This window comes from Podarcis erhardii (genome assembly GCF_964252035.2).
Source record: "Podarcis erhardii genome assembly, chromosome: 13".
Classification (NCBI taxonomy): domain Eukaryota; kingdom Metazoa; phylum Chordata; class Lepidosauria; order Squamata; family Lacertidae; genus Podarcis; species Podarcis erhardii.
In genome coordinates, this window is record NC_138502.1 from 4299921 (window position 1) to 4316951 (window position 17031).

At 47.1% G+C, this 17031-nt stretch overlaps 2 protein-coding genes across 4 annotated transcripts in view; both read right to left on the bottom strand.

Moving 5' to 3' along the window:
* LOC309326739 (arachidonate 12-lipoxygenase, 12R-type-like) overlaps positions 1-8325 on the bottom strand; it is a 30727-nt gene extending 22402 nt beyond the window's left edge. For 2 of the 3 annotated variants that reach the window (XM_081835700.1, XM_081835698.1), the window contains exons 1-5: positions 7781-8033; positions 5792-5996; positions 4558-4642; positions 2799-2921; positions 1586-1689 (exon numbers count right to left, since the gene is read on the bottom strand). In XM_081835700.1, the coding sequence (XP_081691826.1) occupies positions 1586-1689; positions 2799-2921; positions 4558-4642; positions 5792-5996; positions 7781-7930 (667 nt within the window). In that variant the 5' untranslated portion in view covers positions 7931-8033. Of the gene's footprint in view, positions 1-1585; positions 1690-2798; positions 2922-4557; positions 4643-5791; positions 5997-7780; positions 8034-8131 lie in introns of those variants that run through there. The other variant, XM_081835699.1, reaches the window with a different exon arrangement.
* Positions 8326-14590: 6265 nt separating this feature from the next.
* LOC309326740 (hydroperoxide isomerase ALOXE3-like) overlaps positions 14591-17031 on the bottom strand; it is a 33238-nt gene continuing 30797 nt past the window's right edge. Inside the window, exon 14 of the mRNA XM_081835701.1 lies at positions 14591-15615. Within this exon, the coding sequence (XP_081691827.1) occupies positions 15436-15615 (180 nt within the window). The 3' untranslated portion in view covers positions 14591-15435. The remainder of the gene's footprint in view (positions 15616-17031) is intronic.

A 17031-nucleotide genomic window follows, 5' to 3' on the forward strand; every position in this document is an offset into this window, starting at 1 on the left:
TCCGGAGTGGTTTAACTATCAACCCCTTTTCAAAGGGAACCTTGGGGATTTTACCCCTCTGAGGGGGGAACAGGGGTCTGTTGACAACTCTCAGCATCTTTAACAATCTACAACTCCCAGAATTCTTTGGGTTTAGATGATTACAACCCGTTATATGCTGGGCTGCCTCTGAAGATGGTTCGGAAACTTCAGCCGGTGCAGAATTCGGCAGTCAGGTTCCTCGCTCCAAGATGGTTTGAGCAGATAACGTCAATCCTGACCCAATTGCAGTTCCCTGTTCTCAACTGAAAGTGCTGGTTTTGACCTATAAAGCTTTAAACGGCTCAGGACTGCAAGACCTCAAGCACTGCCTCTCTCCAGATGAATTGCCCTGTACCCAGTGATCACCTGAGGCCCTTCTTCGTGGGCCTCCTTCGTATGAGGTCCGGATGGTGGCAATAAAAGAAAGGGCCTTTTCTGCGTTGGCTCCCCATTTGTGGAATCCTCTCTCCCTAGAGAGGCTCACCTGGCGCCTTCACTACATCACTTTCGGCGCCAGGCAAAAATATTCCTCTTCTCCCAGGCCTTTGGCTAATTAAACACTCAGATATGCAGATGACACAACCTTGATGGCAGAAAGTGAGGAGGAATTAAAGAACTTTTTAATGAGGGTGAAAGAGGAGAGCGCAAAATATGGTCTGAAGCTCAACATCAAAAAAACGAAGATCATGGCCACTGGGCCCATCACCTCCTGGCAAATAGAAGGGGAAGAAATGGAGGCAGTGAGAGATTTTACTTTCTTGGGCTCCATGATCACTGCAGATGGTGACAGCAGCCACGAAATTAAAAGACGCCTGCTTCTTGGGAGAAAAGCAATGACAAACCTAGACAGCATCTTAAAAAGCAGAGACATCACCTTGTCAACAAAGGTCCGTATAGTAAAAGCTATGGTTTTCCCAGTAGTGATATACGGAAGTGAGAGCTGGACCATAAAGAAGGCTGATCGCCAAAGAATGGATGCTTTTGAATTCTAGTGCTGGAGGAGACTCTTGAGATTCCCGTGGACTGCAAGAAGATCAAACCTCTCCATTCTGAAGGAAATCAGCCCTGAGTGCTCACTGGAAGGACAGATCCTGAAGCTGAGGCTCCAAGACTTTGGCCATGAGAAGAGAAGACTCCCTGGAAAAGACCCTGGTGTTGGGAAAGATGGAGGGCACAAGGAGAAGGGGACGACGGAGGATGAGATGGTTGGACAGTGTTCTCGAAGCTACCAGCATGAGTTTGACCAAACTGCGGGAGGCAGTGGAAGACAGGAGTGCCTGGCGTGCTCTGGTCCATGGGGTCACGAAGAGTCGGACACGACTAAACGACTCAACAACAACAAGGCCTTTGGGGGTGAGTTTATTGGTTTTGTTTGTTGTCATGGTATGTTTTTTGTTTTGTTTTTATATTGTAAACTACCCTGTGATCTTTGGATGAAGTGTGGTATAGAAATAATAATAATAATAATGATAATAATGATGATGATAATAATAATAATAATAATAATAATAATAATAATAATAATGGTTTATAGGATGAATGTGGTCTGGATGAAGATACTGACCTGAAACAGGGGATCGATTAAACCAAAAAGCCCTCCGTACATCATCCAGCTTCCGCCAAGAATTCTTACAATCCAGTAAGCCCTTCAGTTTCAACTCAACTTCTCTGGCATTCAGAAAGGAAAGTAAAACGTATTGAAGAGTGCAGGAAACTGGGTCTCGAAAGCTCCCCTTGCTTCTGCCCCCCCCCCAAATGACTGGCAGAAATAAAACAGCTACAGCATAGATATTTCCCACAGCATAGATAAGCATGATAGGGAGGAACTTCACCTGTTGAGTTCCTGTCTGCTCTATAAGCCTTAATGGCAAAAGGCTGGGAATTTTATACTTCCACCGCTTATTCCACACACAGGTACATTCTTGCCAATCCACGGTTGTTCCCTAGTCGGTACGTTTAAAATCAAATAATAATAATAATAATAATAATAATAATAATAATAATAATAAATTTATTTATATCCCGCCCTCCCCAGCCGAAGCCAGGCTCAGAGCGGCTAACAACAGTAAAATGATAAAACATTCTAAAATCAGTTCATTATAAAATTAATTCAAATCAGATTAATGGCAACCATTGGGCTAGAGTTCTGTGAGGATTGCCAAAGGAGGGAGCCAGGCTGTGCCCTGGCCAAAGACCTGGTGGAACAGCTCTGTCTTGCAGGCCCTGCGGAAAGATGTCAAGTCCCGCAGGGCCCTAGTCTCTTGTGACAGAGCGTTCCACCAAGTTGGGGCCAGTACTGAAAAGGCCCTGGCCCTAGTGGAGACCAGTCTAACCACCTTGCGACCTGGGACCTCCAAAATGTTGTCATTTGTGGACCTTAAGGTCCTCCGCGGGGCATACCAGGAGAGGCGGTCCCGTAGGTACAAGGGTCCTAGGCCGTATAGGGCTTTGAAGGTTAAAACCAGCACCTTAAACCTGATCCTACACTCCACCAGGAGCCAGTGCAGCTGGTATAGCACCGGGTGAATGTGATCTCGCAGCAAGGACCCTGTATGGAGTTCTGGGTCAGTCTCAAGGGCAGCCCCACGTAGAGCCAGTTACAATAATCCAGTCTGGAGGTGACCGTTGCATGGATCACAGTGGCCAGGTCAGGGTGAGAAATTTGCTATGAGCAAAACGGTTGAACCAGAATTTTTGCACAAGTTCAGATCCTGGGGAACTCTCTCATCCCTCCTCCAGCTCCCGCCTCTGCCGCCCATGGCCCAACAGATACTTACGAAGCCACCATTTGCACCCGGAAGGCACTGTATCGGCGGCAGGAATACTGATCGTTTGGATGCAAATTGTCTACGCAGTCAACATCTAGGCATTGGGGCCAGCCCGGTTGATATTCTTTATATCTGCCCCAACAAATAAACATAAATGTTTGCAAAAATCCATAAATGGGGGGGAAACTCCATAAAAATTAACGTCAGCAAAAATACAAATATTTGATGAAAATTGCTTGCAGAAATGTGTGCGTTACTCAAAAGCGCTTTAAAAAAACGAGTATAGGGAATTTTGCAGTAAAATGCAGCTCATTTTACTCACAGGGACATAGAAAAAGCCCCTCAAAGTGATTTGGAAATGTGGAAGGGAAAAGTGAGAAACTCTGGGGAGAGCCACACCATACATTCAACGCACACGACTTCTCCCAAAGAACCCTGGGAACTGTAGTTCCCCCTCACTGAGCTACAATTCCCAGCACCCTTGCCAAAGGACAGCTCCCAGTTTCCTTTGCAGGAAGTGCTTTAAATGTATGGTTCAGGGAGCGCCCTGAAATCTTATTCGGCTCCTGAGATTTCACACTGCCAAGCATATTATGCCAACCATGAGGACTAGGAAGTTGCTGAGATTCTCGGGAACCTACCGTATTTTTTGCTCTATGGGATGCACTTTTCCCCTCCAAAAATTAAGGGGAAATGTGTGTGCATCCACTGGAACGAATGCAGGCTCCTTGGCTTCAGCGATAGCAATGCGAAGCCTCCGAAGCGCAGAAGGAGCACTTCCTCCGCACTCCGGAGGCTACGCGTTGCTTTCGCTGAAGCCTGGAGAGCGAGAGGGGTCGGTGCGCACTGACCCCTCTCGCTCTCCAGGCTTCAGGGATAGCCGCCTGAAGCCTCCGGAGTGCAGCAGGAGCTCACGCTGTGCTCTGGAGGCTTCGGGTTCCTTTTGCTGAAGCCAGGAGAGCAAGACTCTCCCAGTTTCAGCAGAGAGGGAGAGCTGTGCAGCGCCCCTTCAGCCAAGCGGGAGGAGAAATGGAAGGGGCTCCGTTTCTCCTGCCGCTTCGCTGAAGGGGCCCTGAGCAGAGAGGGGGAGATTTTTTCTTTCTTGTTCTCCCCCTCTAAAACAAGGTGCGTCCTATGGTCGGGTGCGTCCTATAGAGCGAAAAATACGGTAAATTCTGCATGCGCTCTTTGGGGGAAGCCATGTGTAATGGTTATATGGGGTTGCTCGTGCGTAAGTTGCCGCCACTCCTGGCTAGGTAGCCTGGTTAAACCTTTCCTGGCTGGACAGCCCTTCACTTTGTGGCTGTTCAGTCGCTAGCAGAATCCGTCAGTGGGCGTTTCTTGAACTTCTTCCAGCAAAGAAGTTCTTTGACGCCAAGTCTACGTCTACTTTCCCTGCGCGGAAGTCTTCTGCGCAGGGTGGATGTGGGTAGCGGAGGACCTGTGCTCTCCCCGCTGGTCTCCGGTGAAGAGTCCTGGAGCCCCCTCTCAGATTCTCCCATCCGCCCCCCTCTATCCCTGGTGTTACGCTGATTTCCTTCCCCAGCCGATGAGTTCCCTCTCTCCCTGCTTGGCCCTTCTCCGGCATCGCTTGGGAGCCCTGCCTCCACTTCTGGCTCCGATGTCAGTTCCCTGACACCATGTATGAAATGTGCTTTAAATTGTACAATATGGCGCTGTCTGGGGAGAACCCAATGTTGACAGATTTCCTCGTTCCTGCAGCCGACTCCGGGCCCGTTCAGGTGAGCTAGCCACAGAATCTGCTCACCTGTAGGCCTGTCGCTTCGCTCGCAGCTCATCCCTCCGATGTTGTAAGAGCAGCTGGTTCTCCTTGTCCATGCAAACGGTTTTGGCTGGAGGGAAGAGAGGCGGGTGGGATGGAAAGAGAGTTTTGGGGGAGAGGAAAGATCGCAGGACGGGGCTTTCTCTGGCAACCTGGCTCCATCCCTCTGAACCCAGGGCCAGCTTTGAGGCCACAGCCCTGTCTTTGTAGAACCAGAGATCTAATTCTAATAAGGACTGCCGCTTCCAGAACTCAAGCCTGAGCTTGCTTCCCTTCCTCTTCCCTCCCCATCGTTTTCTCCTTTTGTGTCATGACTTTCAGACTGTCAGCCTCAGGGCAGATACTACCTTGCCACAGACCTCGTAAGCCGCACCTAGAGCCTTTTTGGCTAAAGAGCAAGTCAATAATAATCATAATTACAATGAAATATATACAGAGGTACCTTGGGTTAAGTACTTACCATATTTTTCGCTCCATAAGGTCCACCTGACCATAAGGCGCACCTAGTTTTCAGAGGGGGAAATCAAGGGGAAAATATTATTCCCCTCCCCCCACCTCAGGGGGCAGCTTCTCCCAGACCTTCTCCCTGCTTTTGCGGGAGGTGGGGGAATTCCCCCACCTCGTAGAAAAGCCCACAGGAGCCGCGCAGCCTTTAAGGAGCGCACGGCTCCAGCGGGCTTTTCCACAAGGAGGGAGAAGGGACTGACTGGCCGCGTCAGTCCCTTCTCCCTTCGGGGGAAAACCCCGCAAGAGCCACAGGGGCTTTTCCTCCCTGCCTCCCCCCTGCATTCGCTCCATAACACACACACACATTTCCTCTTACATTTTAGGAGGGGGAAAGTGCGTCTTATGGAGCGAAAAATACGGAGGTCCGTTCTTAACCTGAAACTGTTCTTAACCTGAAGCACCACTTTAGCTAATGGGGCCTCCCGCTGCCGCTGCGCCGCCGGAGCGCGATTTCTGTTCTCGTCCTGAAGCAAAGTTCTTCACCTGAAGCACTATTTCTGGGTTAGCGGAGTCTGTAACCTGAAGCGCCTGTAACCCGAGGTACCACTGTATATATCCTTCGTGGAGTGGGTAGCTGTGGCAGCACGGAGCCTTTGGCAACGAGGAATGCTAATCGGGTAGGGAGGAAGTCTTGGGTGTGATACGCCAAGCCAGAAAAGCGTTGCTCCTTCCCCTCTGTGGAAATACCAGAAAGCCGGACAAGGTCTCTCACCTGCCCCTTCTCTGAGCTCGAGGGTCTGGTACCCCAAAAGCCACTGGTAGCAGGGGAAGCGATATGCCTCTCCCTGGGGGGTGGCCACTTCAACATAGCTGCAGTTCCAGTTTGTCTGAGGGAAGATGCTGTGCTTCTCCTTGTGCAGCCAGACCAGCAGGATGGGGCCCAAGTCCTGTTCGCTTTGGACCACATATTCACCCACCTGGGAGGCAGAAGGGGAGAGTTTAAGGCAGGGGTCAGCAAACGTCTTCAGCGGGGGGCTGGTCCACTGTCCTTCAGACCTTGTGGGGGGCCGGACTATATTTTGGAGGGGGGGGGAATGAACGAATTCCTATTCCCACAAATAACTCAGAGATGCATTTTAAATAAAAGGACACATTCTGCTCATGTAGAAACACCAGGCAGACCCCACAAATAACCCAGAGATGCATTTTAAATAAAAGGACACATTCTACTCATGGATAAACACGCCGATTCCCGGACCGTCTGCAGGCTGGATTCAGAAGGCGACTGGGCCGGATCCGGCCCCCGGGCCTTAGTTTGCCTACCCATTGATTAAGTCATCATGGCGACCGGGAGAGGCTGTGAAACGCAAAGAAGGTAGTGTTTTCGCAACCGCCTTCCCCTCTGGCAAAAGGACACAGGACTTTCTTAAAGGATTCCGGCAGTAAGCCTGAGAGTTAACCCAACCCAAAAGTGTTCTGTACACAATAAATCAGTTCTGACTTTATCTCTCCACCTGCTCACCCTATCACCTGCATCTACACGAAGGTTTAGCCCATCGCCAGGCTATCAGAACAGCAGAAGCAGCTGGGAAGGGAGCAGTGGAATTCATAGATGTTTTTTTAAAAATAATCATTTTGGATGTTGCCTTTGTTTCTCAATTTGATCCTTTTACATGCACCGTGGTATTTTATGCATTGTGCCTTTCAGTCCTTTGTATTGATCATTGTTTATTGTCATTCCTAAGTTTCTGTTTGATGTTTTGAGAGTTAAATTTATCGTGCACTATTATATTCTAATAGGTTATTAGGTAAAGGTAAAGGGACCCCTGACCATTAGGTCCAGTCGTGACCGACTCTGGGGTTGCGGCGCTTATCTCGCTTTATTGGCCGAGGGAGCCGGCGTACAGCTTCTGGGTCATGTGGCCAGCATGACTAAGCCGCTTCTGGAGAACCAGAGCAGCACACGGAAACGCCGTTTACCTTCCCGCTGGAGTGGTACCTATTTATATAATTTGTGCTTTCGAACTGCTAGGTGGGCAGGCGCAGGGACCGAGCAATGGGAGCTCACCCTGTCGCGGGGATTCGAACCACCTACCTTCTGATCGGCAAGTCCTAGGCTCTGTGGTTTAACCCACAGCGCCACCCGCATCCCTAATAGGTTATTACATATTACTTTATTTGATATAAGTCGTTCCATTTTAAAGTTACATTTTGTTACGACTTTTTGTATTGGATCAGATGATTATAAGGTGTGTGTTCTTCGCTGCATATTTTGTTGCTGTGAACTGCCTTGTGTAGAGTAACATAGAAAGGCTGTACATGAATTAAAACTGAAATGAAATGAAAAATTAGGGCTGAAATCCTAAATGACAGAAAATAGTGAAAGATGGAAAGGAATTGCTGAATCAATTAATAGAAGTGGAACACAAAAAGGGAGGTGAGAGGAAGTCGATGAAACAAGGGAATGAAAGATAAGGCATTGAAATGGTATGATGTATGTTTTTTTAAATTGTTTTTGTTCTGTTTTGTTTAGTATAATGTGTTAATGTTGTGTGGTGTATTGTTTATATATTGTATTGTATTGTTTTTTCTTTCTTTTGTCTCTTTCTTTTTTCCCCTCTTTTTCTTCTTGTTTGTAAGGTTTAAAAGTAATAAATATATTTATTTATTTTTAAAAAAGAAAAAATAGGGCTGAAATCCTGCTGAAATCAGTGTAGACAATGCTGAGCTAGGCAGGCTTCCGAAAACCCAAAGCACTCACCTCTCCAGGCGAAAAGTCTTTGCCGCATTTATCCAGCTGGGTTTTGGGGCTCTCCCCTTGAGACCCCACCAAAGTGATGTAGATCGAATCCATGGTACCTGCACACAGGTAGTTGCCTGTGGCAACCCGGATTTTGTAGGTACTCGCCATGGAGGCTGCAGTTGCGGGAAATTTCCAGAAACCTTGGCGAAAGCCAGCGAGGTTTTTATTTTCCCTCTCCCTCCTCCTGCTTTCCGCCCAAGTGTGGCTGTTCAAAGGAGGAGCCCAGCCAGTTCCCCCACTGCCTGAGGCTTGGAAGAGAATTTGGGAGTGAGCAGGAGTCGGCCCCTCCTGATTCCCACGCACGCTCACCTGGGACAGGTGCAGGTTCATGCAGGTGCGTGGGATGTTTCACTTCGCAGGAGCTTTATTAGATGCTGGGAGATCTTGGGTTCGAGACCCGGGGGCTGCAGGCAAAGCCGGCTTCCTTTTATCTGCAGGAAAGATTAAAAAAAAAAACTAATCGGTGACAAATTATGACAACACCAGAGGACTCCTCACCTGGAAGGATTATCTTTGGCTCTGCAATCTTGACATGAGAGATCATAGAATCATAGAATCATAGAGTTGGAAGAGACCTCAAGGGCCATCGAGTCCAACCCCCTGCCAAGCAGGAAACACCATCAGAGCACTCCTGACATATGGTTGTCAAGCCTCTGCTTAAAGACCTCCAAAGAAGGAGACTCCACCACACTCCTTGGCAGCAAATTCCACTGTCAAACAGCTCTTACTGTCAGGAAGTTCTTCCTAATGTTTAGGTGGAATCTTCTTTCTTGTAGTTTGGAACCATTGCTCCGTGTCCGCTTCTCTGGAGCAGCAGAAAACAACCTTTCTCCCTCCTCTATGTGACATCCTTTTCTATATTTGAACATGGCTATCATATCACCCCTTAACCTCCTCTTCTCCAGGCTAAACATGCCCAGCTCCCTTAGCCGTTCCTCATAAGGCATCGTTTCCAGATTCTCGCAGGCTTTCAAAAGCAAGCATAGCATGCTGCGTCATCGGATTGGCTGGGTTCATAGCATGCGATACCAGCTGCCGCTGGAACATATTTCCACAGGCTGATGGGTTGCCAGGATAATGCCCAATGTTTCCAGGTCAGCTGCCTGTTAGGCTGCAGCACTAATCCAGCCTGAAACCGGAACTGGGCCTCCTTCCACTTCGAAGGACTTCGGCTGCCAACTCTGCCATCGCAGCAAGATCTGTGTCGCCATGTCTACTACTTTACAGAGGATAGTCTTCTTATTCTTCTACTTACTTGTTTTAATCAACACATCATTTTGTAGCAGGAACCCCCTCCCCCAATCATTCAGTTTGTACAAACTTCACACACACTCGCACACTACATACGCTACGCTTCTGTTATAAATTCATAGAAAATCAACCATACATCGGATTTGCACTGTTCCACTTTAATTTTACTCCATGAAGGAAGGACTACAAAATGGGGAAGGTTTGATACAGGGCAGCCAAAATCCCTTCGGCGTACCAGTACATCCACAGGAGCCCTGCCCAGTTGCTATGCTGTAGCGCCCTGCTTGTGGTTAACGCTTAGCTGGAATGAAATATTCAACGCAGCAATAGAGAAATTAAAATAATAATTTATTTGTCAGGCAAATAAATGAGAGGCTCAGTGGTATATGGTTACCAAGCTCTGGCCTGGCCTCCTGCCATTCTGGCCAGCACTTATATTTCCTTAATCCAGCCCCCTTGCTCCTCCTGTGGCTGCCTCTGTCCAATCAGCCTGGTTGAAATTCCTATTGGCTGTTTGCTAGAACCAATCACAAGAGATACACCCATTTCCTCGCCCTTTTATGGAACACAAAGAGCTATCTATAAATGACAAATAAGTAGTAATATATCTTACATATGTCTCAACAAGGAATCTTAATTACCAGCTCACCTCTTGCCCTCCTTGCCCTATTGCCTTCCAAAACAGATGGTTAATCTTAAATTTTTATCTTCAACAGATGTCAAGGATCTTGAGTTCACATCAACATTGAAAGATCTCCTTCATTTGATGGTTTCTAAACAAAAAGGCCTGACAACTATATATCAGGAGTGCTCGATGGCGTCTCCTGTCTGGCAGGAGGCTGGGCTCATTTGCCCCTCTGGTCTCCTATTGCAATATGACTCTATGAAATAAGAATCTAGCATTTCTTAAATCCTTTGCATAATTACATTTAAGCCAATATATTTAAGCTAATATATTTCATACATTATCATAGGTAGCCTTTTAAAAGGAATAAGGCCTTTGTAAAGTAAAAAAGGAACTCAGTAAAAAACAGCTTTAAAAGAAGCCTCTTCAGTTTACACCCCTCCTTTCACCGCCAGCTAGATGCTTCTCCATTGCTCCTGGCCTTAGGAAAATACGGCTCAAGTTTTAATGGGAGGCCCATGGTGTTATTTTACCCATTCCTAATTGTGTTTATCTCTGCTTTTTTTATCTTCTGTAACATGTAGGATCAGTGTCCTCGCTCTCAGCCTGTAATTTCCTGACTTTGAGAATTGTTTTCTGCTATAAATCAGGGGGCCCCTTGTTCAGGAGGAAAACATTGCCAAGGTTCTTTCTAAGCAGCTGGTCTTCTGCCTGGCATGAAACATTTGAAAATCTTTAAGCTTATTTTAAAATGCAAGCCCTGATTAAACATATAGAAGCTTTGATAAAAATGCAGGCTTATGATTAGATGCCTCAATGCCAACCCTGATGGTCCTAGACTGAAGACCATCAAGATCACAAAGAACTTGCATATGGGAGTGGATTCAGCACAGACGGAAGCTACCAGCATGAGTTTGGCCAAACTGTGGGAGGCAGTGGAAGACAGGAGTGCCTGGCATGCTCTGGTCTATGGGGTCACGAAGAGGCGGACATGACTAAATGACTAAACAACAGCAACTTGTGACAGGTTTGAGATGGAGGTTAATGTGTTGTGTGAGCATATATTGCAACATAGCAAACCGTCTGCTTAAGAACAATTCAACAAGGCGCAAGATACTGCATTTCTAAGTCTTAGAAGGAGGTTTTCTTTGGACAACAGCTGGACGGGAAAGATTAATGATTTGGGAGCAGCCGAAACAACAAACTTCAGAGAGCTGGACAAAAGCCCGGATTGGATGGAGGCAGATGAAGCGGCGCGAGCAAAAAATAAAAAAAAGTTGGAAGAGTACACTACACAGGCAAATCTGCACTCCATGGACGAAAGATTATTTGTCTTCTGACATGAGTGAGGATCGCAGAGCCAGAGACAAGTTTGGAGAGATAAAATCGAGACACGGAAATATGAAATCATCGATGAGGCATGAAAGGCAAGCCTGAGATTTGGATACGCTTCGAGATTCAGATTGTGGGAAGCCATAAATTCAAGATTATAATTTGGACGACAATTTCATATTTTTATTTTAGTTTTTTAGTTTTATTGGATTGTGATTTGATATGTTAATTGGATGGGTTTTTTATTGGAAAATTAATAAACGCTCTAACAAAAAAGATACATAATGTGTTGTGTGAGCAAGTTGTGGATTTGCACTAATTATATGTCATCGGAACCATTGGCTTCCTAAAATGTGTGTAACGCCTATGCAATTCTAAACCATTTAGGGGATTATTAATCCCCAGTTTGGTGAGGGTGGATGAGGTCCCATTGAGCAATCCCATTAACCTCCCCCTCTCCAACAAGAATGGTCTTGCCTGGTGGGGGCGAGTTTTGAACACCGCAGGGCTGTTGTTGTGCCTGTTTCCTGGTGATTTCCACACTTCAGGCCTGCTCTTCGTACCCTCTGAGCTTTGAATCTTTGCAGTTTCCTGTTCTGAATGGTTGACAAGAATGAGCGAGACCTCAGATTCTGTGTTGGTCCCGAGGGTTAACCGTGCAGCGAGGTCCGAGTCCAGTCTGAGGTCGAGGGTGTGGTATGGAGGCTGTCCGTCAAAGCTGAAGCTGGGTCCAAGGCAGGGAGTCGGGTGGGGTCAGGAACTCTGGCAGAAGAGCAGAACAGGGTACAGGCAGGAACAGGCTACCAACAATGTTGCTCCCGCAACCTGGGACTGGGCTGGCTGGCTTTTATCTGCCCCGAGGCATAGGGCGGCCCCGGTCCACAGGTGACTCACCTCTCCTGGCCTGGAGGTGAGCACTCCTCCTGCAGGAACTTAGTTCCCTCCGCCTCTCTGCCCTGAGCCTCTGCAGCTCAGGAGAGGCTGGAAGGTTACCAGACCCAGAGGCAACCTCCGCTTCCCCTGACGGGGCTGAGAGTGGAGCACCTGCAGGCAATGGGTCCTCCATCACCTCAGGAGCCAGAGCAGACTCAGCTGGTGTCTGCTCCTGAGGATCCGGCACAGGCGAGGGCCCTTCAGGCTCAAGCCCCGGCCCCAGCTCAGCTGGTTCTGGAGGCAGGAACTCCTGTGCAGGCTGGGATTCCTCAGGTTCAGCCTCCGAGTCCGAATCCCAGGCTACCACAGATTCCTTCTTTGAGAGGGACTATTTATTTGTCCATTCCAATTGGCAATGTCTGCACTGACTGCCAGGACGTCTTCAGTCCCTCAGACTGGGAGTCTCTCTGCCTGGAGATGCTGGGAATTTGAACCTGGAACATTTCTGAAGGTATAGGAGATGTTACACCTCTGAGCTGTGGTTCTTCCTCAAGAAGATGACCTAAAACCATAGGAAACTACTTTACACTGGCTAGACCCCTGGTCCACTTGGCTCAGTATTGCCTACACTAACAGGTCCATATAGCTAAAGCTCTGGTTTTCCCAGTAGTGATGTATGGAAGTGAGAGCTGGACCATAAAGAAGGCTGATCGCCGAAGAATGGATGCTTTTGAATTCTGGTGCTGGAGGAGACTCTTGAGAGTGCCATGGACTGCAAGAAGATCAAACCTCTCCATATTGAAGGAAATCAGCCCTGAGTGTTCACTGGAAGAACAGATCCTGAAGCTGAGGCTCCAATACTTTGGCCACCTCATGAGAAGAGAAGACTCCCTGGAAAAAACCCTGATGTTGGGAAAGATCACACAAGGAGAAGGGGACGATGGAGGATGAGATGGTTGGACAGTGTTCTCAAAGCTACCAGCATGAGTCTGACCAAACAGCAGGAGGCAGTGGAAGACAGGAGTGCCTGGCGTGCTCTGGTCCAGGGGGTCATGAAGAGGCGGACACGACTAAATGACTAAACAACAACAACAGGCAGCAAAAATTTCCAGGATTTTTTCAGGCCAGGGTCTCTCCCAGACCTAGCTGGAGATGCTGGGAATTCAAACCTGGGACCTTCTCATGTAATGCAGGAAACTGTAGCCCCTTGCTCTCAACCTGGAGGGTCTGTGTGGCCAGTATAACTGGACAAGCATGTGTAGGATAGGCTAATTCTTCATGGATTTATCAAATTCCTAGTTAAATCCATCAAGGCTACTGCCCATCACATCTTTGTGGGCTGTGGATTCCATCACCTGATGGCGAGTTGTGTGCAGAAATCCCTCCCTTTTGCCTTCCCTGATTTTCATTTCCTGATCAGCCAAAAGGACCTGTTGTATTCCTCCTTTTCCAACCAACAAGGACCTTGAACAAATTCAGATTCTTAGTCTGGGACCGCCAGGGTGATTTTGGGATGGCTGTTAATCTGTCAATGTCAGGTCTCTCAATTCCTCAATCTTAATTTCAGTTCTGCAGCAATTTGATATATTTTTTTATTCTCATGAAAATTTGCTGGCATCTTAGTGTTAATTTCTCCTGATAAATGCATTTTTTAAAAAAACTAACACAGCCGTACCTTGGTTTCAAACAGCTTAGTTCTCAAACGTTTTGGCTCCCGAACACCGCAAACCTTGAAACAAGTATTCTGGTTTGCAAAAGTTCTTTCGGAAGCCAAACGTCCAACAGGGCTTCCGCGGTTTCTGAATGTTTGGGGAGTTGAACGGACTTCCGGAACGGATTCCGAGGTATGACTGTATACTTATTTTTGCAAAGCTATCCCCTCCAATGTAACACACTTTTGCATGCTTTTTTCAGAGAGATCTACACTTCCCCCTAAAATAAACATGTTTGTTCTTGCTGGAAAACTGCCTTGCAAAATGTGGAGAGGTGCAAATTTCAAAGGCTAAATGTGTTTCGGTTTGGCATACTGGCTCGAGAAGTTTGGGTGAGGTGGTTTCTCATCAAAATGCAAACAAAATCAATTTTTTCCTCCACACCCACTGATGTTTTGGAGGCCAGTCCCCCTAGGTCCCGTCTCAGGCTGCCCACAGAGGAAACCTGTGCAAAATATGAGCAAGCCAGGGCTGAACTGATATTACCCTTGCTGGTACCTTTCCCGGGAGAATCAGAGGCTCACTATGTCAGGTTCCTATTGGCAGTGGTGTAGCGTGGGGGGTGCGGGGGGGGCGGCCGCACTGGGCGCAACATCTGGGGGTTAGGGTTAGGGGGCGCAAATCCACGGGTTAGGGGGTGCAAATTACTTGCCTTGCCCCGGGTGCTGACAACCCACGCTATGCCACTGCCTATTGGAAGACCGGACAAATGCTAGAACATTAGCAGTGGCCAAGTTTTTATCGGCGGTTGCAAGAACCAGTGATCCTTATATTCTGAACGAAATGCTTGTTTAACCTGGAGGTAGGCTGTATGAATTGTGTATTGCTTGGAACGATTTGTTGGGTCTCTGGACCGTAATAAAGGCTGATGATAATGGAAACCTCTGGTGCAAAGTCAAGGAGAGACAGCAGAGAAGGATTTGGGCATCCTTCTTGGGAAGTCTTTATTGTGGGAAACTTGTTTTACAGCCACCATTCTAGCATCTTGACACGTTTATTAGCACGAAGCCACTGTGCATCCTGCAGGCAAAACAAGCAGATGAAGGAGCAGAAACAGATAAATTGAAATGAAAACTTTGTAACACTAGAGTATTTTTTTAAGTTTTCCATCGGTTTCTCCCCCTGCCTCTCCCCCACATCTCTGTAAAGCAGACATGTGAATTTTTTTTAAAGGACACCAAGGAATTAAGCCCACCCTAAAGAAGAATAAAAGCGCCCCAAAATGTGAAGGTTGCAGGAAGGGGCAGAGGGTTTAGATGTTACTCCATTCTTCTTGCACAATGTTGTGCTGACCCAAGAGACTTTTACATTTGCTTAAAAAGGAAAAGCGCCTAGCCCTCATGAAACAAAACTTGGAAATGTTTGAGCAGCGATGGAAGTAAATGTTCAGAACCAACCTGGGCTCGGCTTCCAGGAATCAAAGAGCACAGATTTCGTGTACCACCTTTTGCAAAAACCTTTCACTGATATCCCCTAAACCAGGCATCCCTCCAGCTGTTTTGGGACTACAATTCCCATCATCCCTGATCACTGGGCCTGTTAGCTAGGGATGATGGGAGTTGTAGTCCTAAAACAGCTGGAGGGCTGAGTTTGGGGATGCCTGACCTAAACTGCTTTGTCACCTGCACTGCACCCCTGCAGCTCAACAACCACCCCCTTTTGTGAAATCAGTAGATTGCAAATTAAGCAGCTCTTGAGTCTTTTTTTTAATGATAATATATTCAGACTGCAGACGTCTGGCTTCCTGCTCTGGCCTTCCAAGTCAGCAGTCATGAGGGAAGCCCTTTTCTCGCTTGCAAAAGAAGCGTGAGAGATGGAGGTTAGATGGAGACGCTGTTCTGGACTTCGGCGGGATTCATGTAGAGGTACCCGATGGGCAGGGTCTTGTTCCTGGCCTCGATTTCCTTCGAGATCTCGGCCAGGCGTTCCTGGAAGGCTGCGATAAGCTTCCTCGGTGCTTCCTCTGTGAAATGTTCCTCAGGGTAGTAGCCCAGGGGTCTCTGAGGGAGAAAATTGTGGAGTACACATTACCAGGAACATGATAGGCAGGCCTTACCTAGACCCTTGGCTCAGCTAACACAGTATTGACTGCACTGGTCCAAAAGAAAAAAAAAAAAAAAGGAAGGCAACCTTTTTTTCCAGTCAAGGGCCACACTGACCCAAAGTTAGCCTTCCCAGGGCCACATATTGGCAGGGGCTGAAGCAAAGATAGGCACGTGGCTGCCACCTGCTCTGTTTTTGTCACCCTGCTTCCTCTCAAGGGGTGTTCACACATTACAGTCAACAAATGGGCACACAAACATGCATGGAGACAGCTGACCTGGGTTCAGTCCACCATGTGAACGGGCCTTCTGTCATCCCCCTTTCTCTCTATATGCCACCCCCTCAGTGCCGGGTTTACGTATAAGCTAAACAAGCTATAGTTTAGGTCCCCACTCTCTTGGGGCCCCCCAAAAAAATCAAAGGAAGAAAAACTGGATGTACATTTTCAAAATATAAGATAAAAAACAAATGAAATAAAACCTACATACAGAAACGGCATTTCCGTGCGATGCTCTGGTTCGCCAGAAGTGGCTTAGTCCTGCTGGCCACATGACCCGGAAGCTGTACGCCGGCTCCCTCGGCCAGTAAAGCGAGATGAGCACCGCAACCCCAGAGTTGTTCATGACTGGACCTAATGGTCAGGGGTCCCTTTACCTTTACCTTTACAGCAACAGTGATTTGTGTTGTGTAGGCTCCTATGATGTAAATCATGGGCCCCGCCTGCTAGCCTGCTCCCTAAAATATCACTGGTTTGCTCCTTTCTATATATAGGGTGCCTACATTCTGCTATTTATAATTGTTAGTAGTTTGCATCATATATTTACATCTATTATTATTTCATGTTACAGCAAGTTTCTAGAGACTAGATAATGAGTCTTTGTAAATGGTGTTCCTAAAGGAACATTTGTTATTGCCAAATGCCAATGTGTTTGCATTATTAAGTTTGTTGTGAATAAAAAATCATTTTAAGTTAGAGCTTAATCATTATTTCACTATTAATATATTTCTTCTTAATTGCATTCACTATTCATATACTTCTTCTTAACTGTATTTCAGTTCAGCAATTACTTCGATAAAGTACATATTTTGTTATGTGCAAATGGCTTTCGATACCTATGAGGTCCATAAATGACCATATAGGATATATTCGACACAAAAGTGACAATTTGTTGTTGACAAAGGACAGCTGGACATATAAAGGGCTCCGTTACCTTCAGTAACTTAGGGCATCAAGCCTAAATCCGGCCTTGTACCCCCTTAACACAACTTACTGGTGAGGAGATATAGCAAGGTCGTGGCCACTGGGATGGGCGTTGTTGGATAATATTCCTGCAGGGAGTTGGACTAGATGTTCCTTGGGATCCCTCCCAACT